The sequence below is a fragment of the Cariama cristata genome, unplaced genomic scaffold (assembly GCF_000690535.1).
Source record: "Cariama cristata isolate BGI_N322 unplaced genomic scaffold, ASM69053v1 scaffold32332, whole genome shotgun sequence".
NCBI classification, from domain to species: domain Eukaryota; kingdom Metazoa; phylum Chordata; class Aves; order Cariamiformes; family Cariamidae; genus Cariama; species Cariama cristata.
In genome coordinates, this window is record NW_009604969.1 from 25,005 (window position 1) to 38,568 (window position 13,564).

The following is a 13,564-nucleotide window of genomic DNA, read 5'->3' on the forward strand; positions in this document are numbered from 1 at the left end:
ACAGCAAGAACAGAAGGAAGGATCAAGGATTGTTCCTTGTTCACTTCAGTGCTGAACCAGGTGGCTCAGTTTAAACAGGCATTGAAGGTGGTTTGAGCTAACCCGCTTGACTTTGCACTGAAGCAGATGGCAATTGCTCACGCAACCCAGTATCAATATCTGTTAACAATCAGATGAGCTGTGAAGCTGTAATGTGTGGCAGATGGAAAATGACAGCACAAAAGGTTTTATTATGGCCCTCAATGCCCTTCACAAAGGTAGAAAATAGGCAGGTTTAATTCAAATAGCTTGTCCTTCTCCAGAGCAAAACCAGGCATCTGCGACACAAGTGGAAGGCTTCTCCTTTTTCCTACCTCCACAACAGACTGGCTGACTTTATTTCCAGAGGATAAGCTGAGACCTCTCATCAAAACTCGATCCAAAACAAGATAACTTGCTCTGAAAAACTGAAATGGGACCTTGGCATGGGGGTGTCTTCATAGCTCAGTCTGTGCTGAATCCCTGGCACCCGGCATTGATGCTTTGCTGAACCTTTGGGGGAGTCACTACAGGGAGACCTGGAAAAAATACAGCTCAGCCGTGCACACAGATTGGAGTGGTTGCTGGCAGATTTGTCAGAGTCTTTGTGGATTAGGCAGTCATCCTGGAAGCACTATCAGTTGTAAAAAGACTGGGGCTTTCTCATGGGTTTTATGCTCAAGAAAGCATGTTTGCTATGCTTGAGAATGGATATTTTGGGTCACCTCCCCTAAAGCCCCTCAGGTTCCAGAGGACGCCTGACTGCCTGAAGGGCAACAAAGATACCCAGTGTAAAATGCAGGTAGGCTGTCAGCCCCTGACTGAGGAATCAAACTCTGCAGCTAGTGTCTAGATGCTGTCAGTCTCCCACAGGAGTACAGACCTGAAAATACTGACAACTGAAAAACTGACCAGGGAGCCTGCATCGGTTTTTTGCCCCATCTGTCAAGTATACAGGGCAAGATACCAACTTAATACACTCCTGGAGTAAGAAACAAATACATGGATGCTTGGCCTTGCGTTGTCCCTGCTAATTCTTTGTCCTGTGCTGCCTGTAGGACGGATGCTTCAATTTTTATGGCCTTTGACCAATGTGCTGGCAATGCTCCTGGCCTGTCTTTGGCTCAGCACAGCCTTGACTTCTCTGAACACCCCAGCTTCTGTCCTGCTCCTCAGCGACATCAGTTCTTGGCTCTAACACCAGTTCTAGCCTGATCTTAACTCAGAGAGCTTGTCTGCACATTTCCAGACTGCAATTCCTAAACAGTCTTATCCCAAAACTGCCTGCTTTGAAGTCAAAAGAAACACCTAGACTGCAGAAGAGCCTAGGTCAGGCCTAACACACTCCGCAGTGTCATCGCTGCTTGGCGCTGCTGTGTTCTAGGGGATGCCACCTTCATGGCTGATTTGCTGCCTGGTTTCAAAAGACCAGGTCTCATGTTAAGCACAAGGATGCTGCTGCCTGCCCATCTGCGCCAGAGCAGAAGAGACACATTGGTGAGCCCCAGCAACAGAAGGACAGAACATCAGAATCTGATAAAATGCCAGTTCTATGAAGAACAAGAGACCTTTACTGGAGAAAAGGCTTTATTAAGGAGGGACATTGTAACATACCATATCGCTCTGATGCTCCAGGGCTCTGGGAGGACTCAGAGATCCAGCACAAATACTTAGCTGAACCACGCAGGTGTTGGGCCCGCCACCTCAATGACAGGCCTTCCCTACCTCAAGACTCTTCCATCAGTAGTGTTTGTTTCTGACGAGGAGGGGCTTAACCCTGCTGGAAGAGGCTGAGGGTTAGGTAAGGAGAGAGGCAGGGCACAGATTCTTGTGGCTGAGCAGTAGCAGGCAAGCTGCTATTTCGGATGACAAATTGCCCCAAGCTGGAGAGCAGCAGGATAGATTTGAATAGAGTTGCTGTCAAAATATCAGCACTGGATCACGACTATGGCTTCTTCTGTCCCTTCACTTTCTGTCTCTCCTCGTCCATGGCAGCTGCTTGTGCCTGCAGCTGACTCCAGTACTCAGGCAACTGCTCCCTGAGTCCCAGCAGGTTCTGCTGCCTAACGAGGGAAGAAAAGGATGGTTAAAACAGTCCCTGCCATTCCCCCGGTGCTCAGACAGCCTTAGACTGGTTACCCCAAGGGTCCCTGGGGCTCACTACAAATTAAGCAGTTCAGACTTCTTGTGTCCAAAAAACCCCAGTGATTCCCTCATGCCACTCAGCACTCCAGTTTACTGTTCCTGACAGCAATGACCTCCGTGTTTCTTTCTGCCTGTTTAGCCTCTGTAGACACACATCTCACTGCAGTTGCGTTTGCTCTGCTCTGGCTTCAGCTCTCAGTACCCAGGGAGCAGGATATCCCTGGAGGTGATCTCTCCCCAGTTTTTCTGGTATAAGGCAGACAAGGGTCTCCTCTTTAGCTTTATGAGAAGGAGGGACAGAACTGGCAGCTGAAAGCATAGGATGAAACTTCTCTGCACTTAACTAGGCAGACAACATCACAGGATTCACCCTGGAGACAAGGAATTAGGGAAGGCTATCAGTTAGTACGTGCTGTAAGGTCATACCTGCACCCACCTGTTCCATTTCACATTGGAGAATTAATGCATAGGGAAAAGAACAAACAGAATATCATTGACACGGGTCTGGCTCCAGGTTCCCAAAAGCAGCGATGCGTTGGACAAGGTCACCCAATCAGAGGTGTCACAGTGCCATCTAGTGGCGGCGTGAACTCAGTGCATCAGCCTAGCTCCGACTGGGTGCTGGGGACCTTCGAAAACCGGGAAACCTCCAACACAAATCTACCTCAACATCAAATGAACTTAGGAGTGGAGGGGAGGAGCGAGGTACAAAGAGATTCCAGCTCTGCATGGCTATGGGGTCAAAAGGAAAACACAGGCACTTAAGTGAGGATCGTGTTCTCTGACAAGCTTGCACAATCTGTGTTGCACAAAAGGATGTTAGAACAAGCAAGGCCACTCTACCTGGAATAACAAGCCTGCCCCAGGCATCCTGACTTACAGTTGTTCTAGAAAGGACAGAAAGGAGAGGAGGAAGGGTTCTAGGTGGTTGTCAGGAACCCAGCCACCTGAACATCAACCTTACCCAGACATAAATCTGTCACAGCACACAGAAGAACCCAGAAGCTCCAGGGTCAGACCTTGCACGGACCTGAGCAACACCACAGCTTACGATAATGCAGGTGCACTTACTTATCAGGCAGGAGAACCTTACCTATCACGTAAGAAAATGTTACATCTCTCAAACCATGGCAGGTTCTGTAAGGATTTGAGAGGCAAATCTGGTTCCTTTGGGAAAGCTTCCTTCAGTGGGTAGGAGTTGAAGTCAAAAAGGAAGATGGTGCTGTGACTGGCTCTGCTCTCTGCCAATGCATCTGCCTGCTGCTGCTTATCTCCTAGACGGGAACAAGAACAGTGGGCTGTTGCATCAGGAGTCATCCAATAAGAAGAATTATCAAGGATCAGTGCACAGCTGAATGCACCCAGTGACTGGGTATTTAAGACCACTCCAAGGTGCTACCCACCTCGAAGCAGCAAGCACCAATTCACACTATCCACTACGAACACTGGCTGCCAGGGGGATGCTACAGCATGAGAAGGTGGAGTACTGAAGCAATAAACAATCTGCGATGTGGCAGTGTTCATCAGGGACACTGTGCCATCCCAAGAGAAGACCAGGGCCTGAAACAGCAAGTTGATGCTTAGAAATAGATGTGAAAGAAGTGAAAAGCATTTCCTGGAAAGGACATGGAATGACATTTAGGACTTCACGTCTCCAACTATGATGCCATTTTCTTTGCCTGCCCAGTAGTCATAAGGCCACAGCAGATTAAGAACAGGCCTTGCAGGGAACTTGGACTGGAATTGCTGCAGGTTGGGATTGGAAAAGGGCAGCAGGGCAGGTTAGAAATTACCTAGATCCAGCCTTCTGCATGGCTGGCTCTGGCAAGTGGCTTTTAGTCCTTTTCTCCCCGTACCTGAAAACTTTCTGAGGTCACTTGAAAGGTCTGGTTTTCAAGGTCTTGTGCTTACAACTTCTCCTCACCATGGTACCCATGGATGCCTGAAGCTTCATGGCTGAACCCTCTCATCTTTGCAGTTGGACCTGTCCATGTGCAGAGGCCCTCCAGTGCCTCCCACCTCAGTGGTCAATTAGAGGACGTGGGTGCAAGGGGATACTGGGTAAGATCATGGAAGAGAAATCCTTTGAGAGTGAACAGCTACATACAGACCTGTAACAAAGTCCCCATGTTAAAAATAGTTGGATGCTGGGAAAGGATGTGAGGGCAGTACTGTATCTGATTGTCCTGTTCTTTATCTTCTAGGCACCCAGTTATAGCCGTTATTGGAAACAGGACCCTAGCCCAGATGGACCTGTGTTCTCACCCAGTTCTTAAGTAGTACTGAAGTAGTACTTAAGCAGTAAAAAAGAGACCACTGGGGAATGCCAGGACAGGTGCCACGGCGCTGACAGGAAGATTTGAATCTTCAGGCCTGTAAAACAGACTCAGGCTAATGCCACTGTTTCATGTACCTGGCACGTACTGAGAGGCTGTGATAATGACAATGGCAGTTTGTGGCATATGGGCTGGCATAAAGTTCCAGCCAAGCCCCTTCCCTGTGGAGACAAAGCCTGCCTCCTCCTGGGCAGGAACCCCCAAGGCCCATCCCTGTGCAAACCTGCCTAGGAAATACGTTGGAAATACAAATCCCCTGCTTGCCATGAAGGCATGAAACCATAGCCTTCAGAGCAGGAGCTTCCTCAAAGCTGACCCTTCTCCTCAAACCAAGGGGGTAAGTGAACATAAAATTGATGGAAAGATGGTAAGAAATGTTTATTCTGATTTCTAGGGGGAAGTTATTCTGGCAAGGGCAGAAGAGAGAAGAAAAAATTCCCCTGGGTACCTGGCAGAGACCCAGCTGACCCAGGACATCAGCCCTGGAGCAGTGCTACAAGCAGTTGTGTTCTGGTGCATAGAAAAACCCAGAAACACCCCTAATTCTGGCATAACCATTGGATTTTAGCACTGGAACCAACTCCTAGCAAAACCACACTTGCTGCAGAGCTATCTGGGTAAAAGCAGTAGAAAGTTCTCTGCTCCACAGAAATCTGGGGCTCCCTGCTGGACCTGACCATTATACCACATGGTTTCTTTGACAGGAATCAGGTCTATCAGAGTCTACCTCACCTGTCTGCCAGCAGCGTGATGCTGGACTTCCCAGCCTTGGGTGCTTTCACCAAATAGAGCGAGCTGTCTGTACATAGCACTAGAAGCTGTACGATGGGACAGGCAGGATCTGTACCAGGACAAGACGTCTCATTGCAGGCAGCTGCAGAACTCCGCAGGAAGTGGACACTACGGATGAGACGTTCCTCTAGAACAGCAGTCACAGACAGTGGGTAACCTGGGGAAGCAGGGGTGCGGGGGAAAAAAAAAAAAAAAAAAAAAAAAAAAGAGACAGCACTTTAGGAAGAAAAACGAACTAGCAACTTATCCAAGGAAAGCTTAGCTAGGACTGGCTTGCTCGCAGGCAGCAGCCACCAGAACAATCCTGATGGCAGAAGAAGACACTTCTGCCAGGAGAATCCCTGCATTGTGGCAGGATGACACTAGCACTGATGGCAGCCTGGACTGCGAATGCCACAACAGCCTCAAAGATGATCTGAGGGTGCAGTGGCAAAGCAGTGACTGTCACCATCTCACAGCGGCAGTCAGTCCTCCTGCAGCAGTTCACAGCCCCTGCATTGCTGTGGAGAGGAATGGTTCTGCAAGGGCTAGGGCAGCCACACTGCATTGGCAACTTCTGGCCAAGCATCCAATGAACAAGTGAATCCAAACTATTTTCAGATTTGCTTGTAAACTCACTGCCAGTCCCTTGTTCACACCAAGCCAGAGCCTGAGACTCCTAGGGAAGGGAGAAATTTATCCACAGTGATCCCAATACACAGTCCCAAAGGGTAAGCTCACCTAGTTGTTTATCCCAAATAGTTATTGTTGCATCTTCACATGCCAGTGCCAGGTACCTGGAGCAGGAACTGACAGCTGAGCATGCAATTGGAGCTGCACATGGCCACACAACATCAGGTGTTGGATCAGAGTCTAAACAGAAGGACATGAAGATAGACAACTGTAAGAAGGTGCAGAGCGTTCTCTCTCATGGTACTATCATCCAGTTTCCCAATAAAGCACACACCATTCTGTGGTCTCCTGCCAGGGTGGCTTCACTAAAGATACTGACAGCCTGTGCAATATGGAGCCCCACAACCCAAATGCCAGCCTAACCCACAAGATATGAAGCAGCTCTCCTCCCCATTCCTCATTTCCCTGAATCATGAAGATCTGGCTGAATGACAGCAACTGGCCACTGAATACTCCCACTCCCCACAGAGTGCTCTGCTAGAGAGAGCAAGGTGTTCTTACCCACTTTCTCCTTGAGTGGACGGTTAAGTAAGTACAAGCAGAGATTGTGGCTTCCATCCCAGTGCACACTGATGCCAGCTGGAACATCTGGTACAGAAAAGGGGACAACAAAAAAGAGAAGGAGACTAGGGACAAAGAAAGGAACAATCCAGGACACTAAAACACCATTAGAAAGCTCTCATTAGAGCACGGTTTCCCTGACAGGACTTACATAAACTCTGCTCACACAGAAACTAAACCAGAACAAACTCCCCTCCTTGTTTTTTATTTTTATCTTGCCTATGTGCACACTCATTAGTTTTGGTGTTTTGGGGTTTTTTGTGGGTTCTGGGTTTTTTTAACTATGGAGCTAAATTTGTTTGACTCTATGATGGTAACTGACTTACAAGTCTTAGGGCTGACATTTTTATCCAAGCTTATGTCCTTGGAGATGGAATTTATATAGCGAACCCAAGCTAGAGCCATTGAGCTCTAACTGAACCTCAATGTCATGTAACGACGTGCTTCATAGGTTAACAGCTTTTTGCCCATTTGGATTACCTGGCTGTACCTTCATTTCAGGTCCCACCTGTAGGATCCGGCTAGGCAGGAGAAAATGAAAAGTAGCATGTCTGAAAAAAAGAAAGAAATACATGTAAAAGAAAGGCTTTGGTAAGTAGGCAGCACTGTGACAAGATCTGGAATGGCTCTAGCCCTCCTCCCTGAAGCCTTGGGATGAAGGAGGCAAAGCTAAGACAGAGGCTTCCATCTACACTTGAAAAACGCCCTGTGTCGATGTCTCATGGACTGAAATCCTGGTTGGTGCTCCCACTCACCTGGGCATCTCCTCCTTGCTCTCTCTCTCACCCTCAGCCCCCAGAAACTCCCGATAAGTGCTGCGGAAGATTGCTTCCTGCTGCTCCCACTGGGAATCCTTGATTAGGTGATTGTACCCCAAGCCAAGCATGCTGCCATCATCCACTTTCTTCAAGGCATCCAAAGGACTTTTAAAACTACTGCCTGGATTTGGAACACAAAGGGAGAAGGCACAGTCCTGGAGGAGCAGACACCATAGAGTGCTCAGAGGTACTTTGACCATCCCTTCTTCTGGGTGACACTGAAGAGGGACACACTGCATCTTCTGCGGGACTTTCCGTATCACTAGCCCATTTTCCAGTGTTCGAAGGCAAGGAAGGACTAGGGCAAGTCATCTAAGGACCCAGCTCACCTTGCCTATCAGTGGCATTCCCCCTGACAGTGTCCCAGCATAAGGTCTGCTCCTTCCTCATCCTCAACATTTTCCCATAAATCCAGGACTCAAAGTGATGAACTAGGGGTACTCTCAGGTTGCTAGGGTCTAGGAAACAACCTCCTTCCTTTCCAGTGACAATGAAGCCGAGGGTGTATGACACCCATTTCGAGATACACTGAAGTATTTTGCGCTAACAAAGGTGACACATAAGATGGTCAGATATGAAGCAACTCACACTACAGGATTATGTGTAACTACAAACACAGGTCAGGAAGGGACCAGGGCGCAAGTTACCGAAACGTTCTGACTTGTTCTGTAGTCATAAGGGCCACGATACCTTTACCACCTGAAGGAGGCTGCAGGTTGCAAGGACAGAATCAGTCCTGACCTGTAATGGGTTTGGGTGGCTCCACTTTCAGCAGCAGCACTGGGAAACTCAGCTTTGCATCAGCTTTGTTTGCAGACACAGGAGACACCTGCAAAAGAAAAATGTCAGCCTGAGAACTGTGTTGTGCCCTACACTGCTAAGTTTTCACCTGTTCATGGGAATCAAATGCTTCCTGAAGAAAGTGTATGCGAAGTTTGGCTGACATTGCCTAGGAGATACTGGTTTTAGGCTCATTCTTCAGGCTAAAACACAGAACCTTATGGGAGGTCACTATTTTCTCAGCAACATTACAAAGAATGTCCTGTCCAGACACCTCCCATCTTTGTGCCCTAAATAACCTCCACTTTTGATCTCTTAATCTCTCTGAATTACTCTTGTTGCAGCACAGGCCTGGGTGGGGCACAGCAAGGCTTAGAAAAAAGGAATCAAAAAAAAGGAAAAAAAGAAAAAAAAAAAAAAAGCAGGACTAAAGGTTGCAGAGTGCTGCTGACTGCAAGAACCAGATTTTTCTTCAGAGAGCCCAGGACTGGAGGAGGTCACGTATGTGCTTGGCTGGGACTAGAAAATCCTAACAGGGGACCAGCACTGGTGTATCACTACCACCTCACCCCGCACACATTTACACTTGGCTAAATAGAAAAGGTCTGGCTAAATAATCAACCATGTCTGAGAAGGAAGAGGCAGGAACTTGGGTAGTTTACATGGAATCAGCAAAGAGGGAATGCCTGGGTGTTTGCTTTTGGCTTGGCTAAGTTAAGGGGGATGTTTGCCCTGAAGACAGGGCCGAGAAGCAGCTCCCTCTTAAATGGCCAGGGAAGTCTCTGCTGAAGGAAGAGGGAAAAGTTATGAGGCAGGTCTCACAGAGCGTTAGCTGGAGGTGCTGGGCAGAAGGTGCCTGTGTTGAGAGGTGAAATCTAGCAGGGTGAAAGTGATGCAAGAGAGGATTAAGCACGGACTCAGCATTTAAAATTCCCCATAACAGTTCAGGACATTCATTGAGGACGATTACCATCTCTGCAGAACCATCTCCATGCAGGTCCACACTTTTCTGCCAAAGAACCAGAGGTGACAGTGGTTAGTGCAAACAGGCAGAGACCCTGCCCTGCCCACGCGGGTTCGACCGTGACCCCACCAGGCTCCCCTTATAGGCAGACTAAAACACAGACCCTGGCTCAGGACCAGACTCCCAAGTGGAGGTATCAGGCCGGACTCCCCCTCCTCTTCACCTTCCCCCAGTAACATAAGGGAGAAGCCCTGTGGGAATACCCTTACACAGGGCCTCCTCAGATGGGGCAATACTGCTGGGAAAGGACAATACTGCTAGCCCTGGGACCAAGGGAACCTCGTTGGAAAGCCTGTCTTGGGAGAGTAAACATGTCCCAATAACACAAAGGCCTTATGAAATGTGGGATGGGCGGCTGTAGCAGCTGTGGAGATACATACTCCATCCCCCTGGGCCAACAGACTTGTTCAGCCTGTATCTTGCTGTCACCGTCTGCAGGAGCAAGGCTTGGGGAAAGACCTGTAGGCAAGAAGGTATAAGAAAAAATATCACAGTGGGAGATGGAACTGGTTTGTACCGCAGATGTCCAGCTTGACCTCCTCTCCCTGCAAGCCAGCCCTGCTGCAGCTCCTGGGCTCTTTTCCAACTCCTTCAGCCAGGAATCCTTAGGCAATCGGTAGATCTCCAGCCAAGCTTTTGTGCCGTCTGCATTGGGAAACAGTGTTAAGCAATTGAGTATGAGGGGAAAAGGTCTTTCAAGTAAGCAGCCTCTGTTATCTTACATCCTTAAAAGAAGATTTGGATATTTTTTGAAATGTAAAATCCCCGTGAACTCCATGCAGCCCATCTCTCCTCCCACTTAAGGTCTGACATGCTTGACTGAGAATGACATCTCAGCCTCCAGCTCAAGTCCTTGAGATCTCACATCCACCAAAGAAATTGGTGCAACTCAGTCAAAGAATTTATTTGACCTGTAGCCTCTGAGGTAAAGTAGAAACTGAGACATGGTCTCATGCTGGTTATCTGTGGATGCTACATATCTCATTCTCAGCATATGTCCAGGCAGATTACACCAAACATGGGTCCAGAAAACCTGCTAGCAGCAAACGGGTTGACAAAGGCAGCTGCCTTGAAACAGCAGAATGTTGTAGCAAGGAGTTCCTTGTCGTGTTTTTGGAAACTGACTGTACGCTGCCTGGCTTATGTCTGCAGAGAAAATTCTTCAGGTCTACACATTTCCAGTGTAAAAGTGAGCCATTGTAAACCAGAGGAAGAACTGAGGTTGGTAGTTCTGGAGAGGAGAGGGAAACCTGCTGTCATTGAGCCTTCTGCAAGCTGGGAACTGCACTGACCGGTTCCAAAGAGCTCACTTTTGGGATCAGTCCTGATCCACACCAGGCCTTTTGGAGAGGACAGGGAGTGGCAGGAGCAGCTCTCTAAGCTGGAGAAGAGACTGGGAGGGTTAGGAACAGGATCGCTGAGAACTCAGAACACTTGGAGCGTTTTAACAGCATTGCTGCTGGCTCCTCCACTAGAACACAACAGCCGTCACCCAACACACCATGTTCCTGCACTTGCCTTGCAGCAGGACTCCTGCATAATCACCTCGCGGGGACAGCACCAGCTCCACACAAGTACTTCGCTTGCTGATATCCTCCTGCCAAAGAAAAACGGGCTGGCATCAATGCAAGATCACCGATTCAGAATGCTCCATGGCCTTACACAGTTCTCCACAGGGTGAAGGCCAGACAGATTGTTGGAAGAGCAGGAATAAATATTGGGAAGCACTCTTGGAGCGCTGCTACCCATGACAGAAATTCCTGAGGGCAATTAGTGCTCTTCATGATTGATTACTTACCAGCCTGTGCCCAGTGTCTATGGAATTAACTCAGTACTTACTGCTTCGTTTAGGATTTTAATGAGTAGGAAGGTTTCCTTGTGAAAGCAGAAGAGCCAGACAAGCCCTGGAATAGAAATACAGAAGTAGGAGGAGGAAGAGGAGAAAAGTGGACAGATGGTAGCCATGCTCTTGGGAGATGGCTGTTACAACATGTGCAGGAGGGTGAACAGGACTATGTTTTTTCCTGGGCTCAAAGAAGAATATCCCACTCTTTTCAGCACTAAACTTCTGCTGGCTTCCTTATGCCAGCACCAAACGTTCAATTGTACATACAGACAGATAAGCCAGTTTGAAAAGTATCTCTGCCAGAATTGGTAAGTATCAGATCAATCAACAATTAACCTATTTACCACAGGGCTGTGGAATTACAGGTGAGGAAACAAAGCAAGGGCAGGAGCTCTTCCAAGCAATGGTTCTTTCTGTCCAGTCTAAAGCATTCCTAAAATCTACTGTGCTTCACTCCCAGCTCTGCACCTGTCTCTGCTGCGCCAGAGAGGACACCAAACCCACACTCTGGGCTAATCACAAGGCCCAAGGGCCACTCTGTCACCCTACAAGCTATTCCCCTACACCCTCTTTGCAGGGCTTTCTAGGAAACCTGTCAGCTATTCTAATCTTCCTCCTGCTTTAGCACTCTCCCATAACGCAGCTTCCAACTCTTCAGCTCCAGAGCACAGCTCTCCCCACCTAGGTCAAGGAAATCCACATCACACTAACCCATTTCATCCACAGCAAGCAGGACGTGGTGCTCGTTCCCCAAATCCAAGGCATGGATGGCACAAATCTCCATCTTGGCTGCATCCCAAGCACAGACCTCCTTAAAGTTCGACACCTTGAAGGCAGCCAGACCCATGGACAGACCAACAAAGATGTGTTTTCCAGACACTGCAAGGCAATTGGCTCTTCCAGATACCTACCAAGAAAGGGAAAAAGTGAGTATACTCAACTGCTTCTCCAGTGGAGGGTACATCAGCCATAGTAGCAATATACTCCTAGTCTTTCACCCACAGAAAATGCTGATTTATTCTACACGGGAAAAATTTTTGCATGACTCAACTGGGTATACTATACTTCTCCAGTGGGGGGTACATCAGCCATAGTAGCAATATACTCCTAGTCTTTCACCAACAGAAAATGCTGATTTATTCTACACGGGAAAAATTTTTGCATGAGTTTTCTTCTGAAGAGCAAGGGAGGGGCTCTTATCTCTGTCAAAGAGATTGTTCTGTGTTAGGAATGAGAAAGTTTGCTCCCAGCTTTCCCCTTCCAATAAACAGAAGGGGCTTTAAAGGCCAAGAATTCAGGAGCACTCAGCCCTCCTACCACTAATATAGAGCTGCAACAGGATGCTGAACTCCTCCAGGCAATCGCAAAACATCAGCATATCCTCCTGGACACCTCCACATAAAGATGGGGAAGACAGCACTGCCCTTCTGCTCACAGTGTTCCCACTAGGGTATTCACCATAACACAGAGCTGAGTTTGCCCATTTATATCCTACTGACCAATTACCTAAGTACAAGGGTGGAGCCAGTCTGAGAAGCAGAAGTTGAATTTAGTACTTCTTAATATCTGCTTCTCTCTTTTCAGAGAGGTGTGATAGATGGGTGGGAAGCAGAACCTGTCAGACAAGCTTAGAAGCTGCAGCCTTTTGAGGTGAATCAGTGAGATGGTGGTGGATTCTGAGGAAGGCAATGAACAGAAGAATGTAAAATCAACTGAATGTATATTCTCTAGAAAAACTGCTAAGGTGATTAACGCGCTCTCTACTGTGAGGGGCTCTGTACCTGGAATTCCGCTGTAGGAAAGCATTTTGTGGGCTGGGCCTTTAGTCTTTGTGCTTCTCGGAGCATCTCCCTTCTTTCAATGATTTCCATAGCATTCTCAAAAACCAGCATCACCAGTTTGTTGATCATCCTGAAGGGCTGAGGCAACACATCATGCTTTCGATCGGGATCCTGCAGGAAGAAATCTTCCTCATCATCCTTTAGCCAGTCCTTTTCAGATGGTGGAGGAATCTCCAGGGGATGCTTCCGGATATAGACAGCCATGGTTCTGCCTTTCCAGATGCAAAGCGCAGCGCAGATGCAGGAATCACACTAGCTGCAGAAGAATGAAGAATCATGCAGTATCTACTTGCATGAGGTAATGGGGGGAAAGATGATTAATGATCTCTAAGAGGGAAGGGGGGTTCCTTTCAGTATAGATAGCCAGATCAACCTTGTTCTATATAGCTCATTTCTACTCCCTGGATCAGCTCTGTTACTCAGGGGTTTTGTCTTGTTCTGGGAATGTCAGCCACACAGACATCTGTAGGCTGCCTGCAGAAAAGAGGAGTGTAAAAGCTTTGGCACGAGTTTATTTAAGAATTACGACAAAGCATTCAAAAATATTAGCTTGTTCTTCATTAAAAAAACTTATTCGGCTTGGATAAAATCCCAACAATTCATTTGGAAAGCAGGTGATTTTACTAGAAGTCATAAACTTCATTTCCAAGCCATCGGGTGCTTTCCGAGCTTCCCCCCTCTGCGGCGGGGCCGGGACAGCTCACGCCAACGCCGGACTCACGCCGGGCCCG

General features: G+C 48.0%; 1 protein-coding gene across 1 annotated transcript; it reads right to left on the bottom strand.

Annotated features, from left to right (window-relative positions):
* Positions 1 to 1,963: 1,963 nt before the first annotated feature.
* On the bottom strand, positions 1,964 to 13,037 carry WDR93 (WD repeat domain 93). The gene is made up of 16 exons (XM_009695792.1): positions 12,774 to 13,037; positions 11,704 to 11,899; positions 10,986 to 11,050; positions 10,665 to 10,743; positions 9,664 to 9,791; positions 8,084 to 8,171; positions 7,280 to 7,463; positions 7,005 to 7,075; positions 6,465 to 6,551; positions 6,012 to 6,143; positions 5,232 to 5,448; positions 4,478 to 4,536; positions 4,261 to 4,262; positions 3,567 to 3,723; positions 3,257 to 3,437; positions 1,964 to 2,081 (listed from the first exon to the last, which is right to left on the bottom strand). The coding sequence occupies exons 1-16, from the start codon at positions 13,035 to 13,037 to the stop codon at positions 1,964 to 1,966; spliced, it is 2,028 nt and encodes a 675-aa protein (XP_009694094.1).
* Between the last annotated feature and the right edge of the window lie 527 nt (positions 13,038 to 13,564).

Bases quoted from the DNA above. Each gene is read 5' to 3' on its own strand.
- WDR93 (XM_009695792.1), bottom strand. From the start codon at position 13,037: ATGGCTGTCTATATCCGGAAGCATCCCCTGGAGATTCCTCCACCATCT. The intron at 8,172-9,663 runs GTACAAACCAGT...TTTCTTTTGCAG, and splicing joins GGTCAAGCTGGACATCTGCG to GTGTCTCCTGTGTCTGCAAA. The intron at 5,449-6,011 runs GTGAGCTTACCC...CTGCTTCCCCAG, and splicing joins TATTTGGGATAAACAACTAG to GTTACCCACTGTCTGTGACT.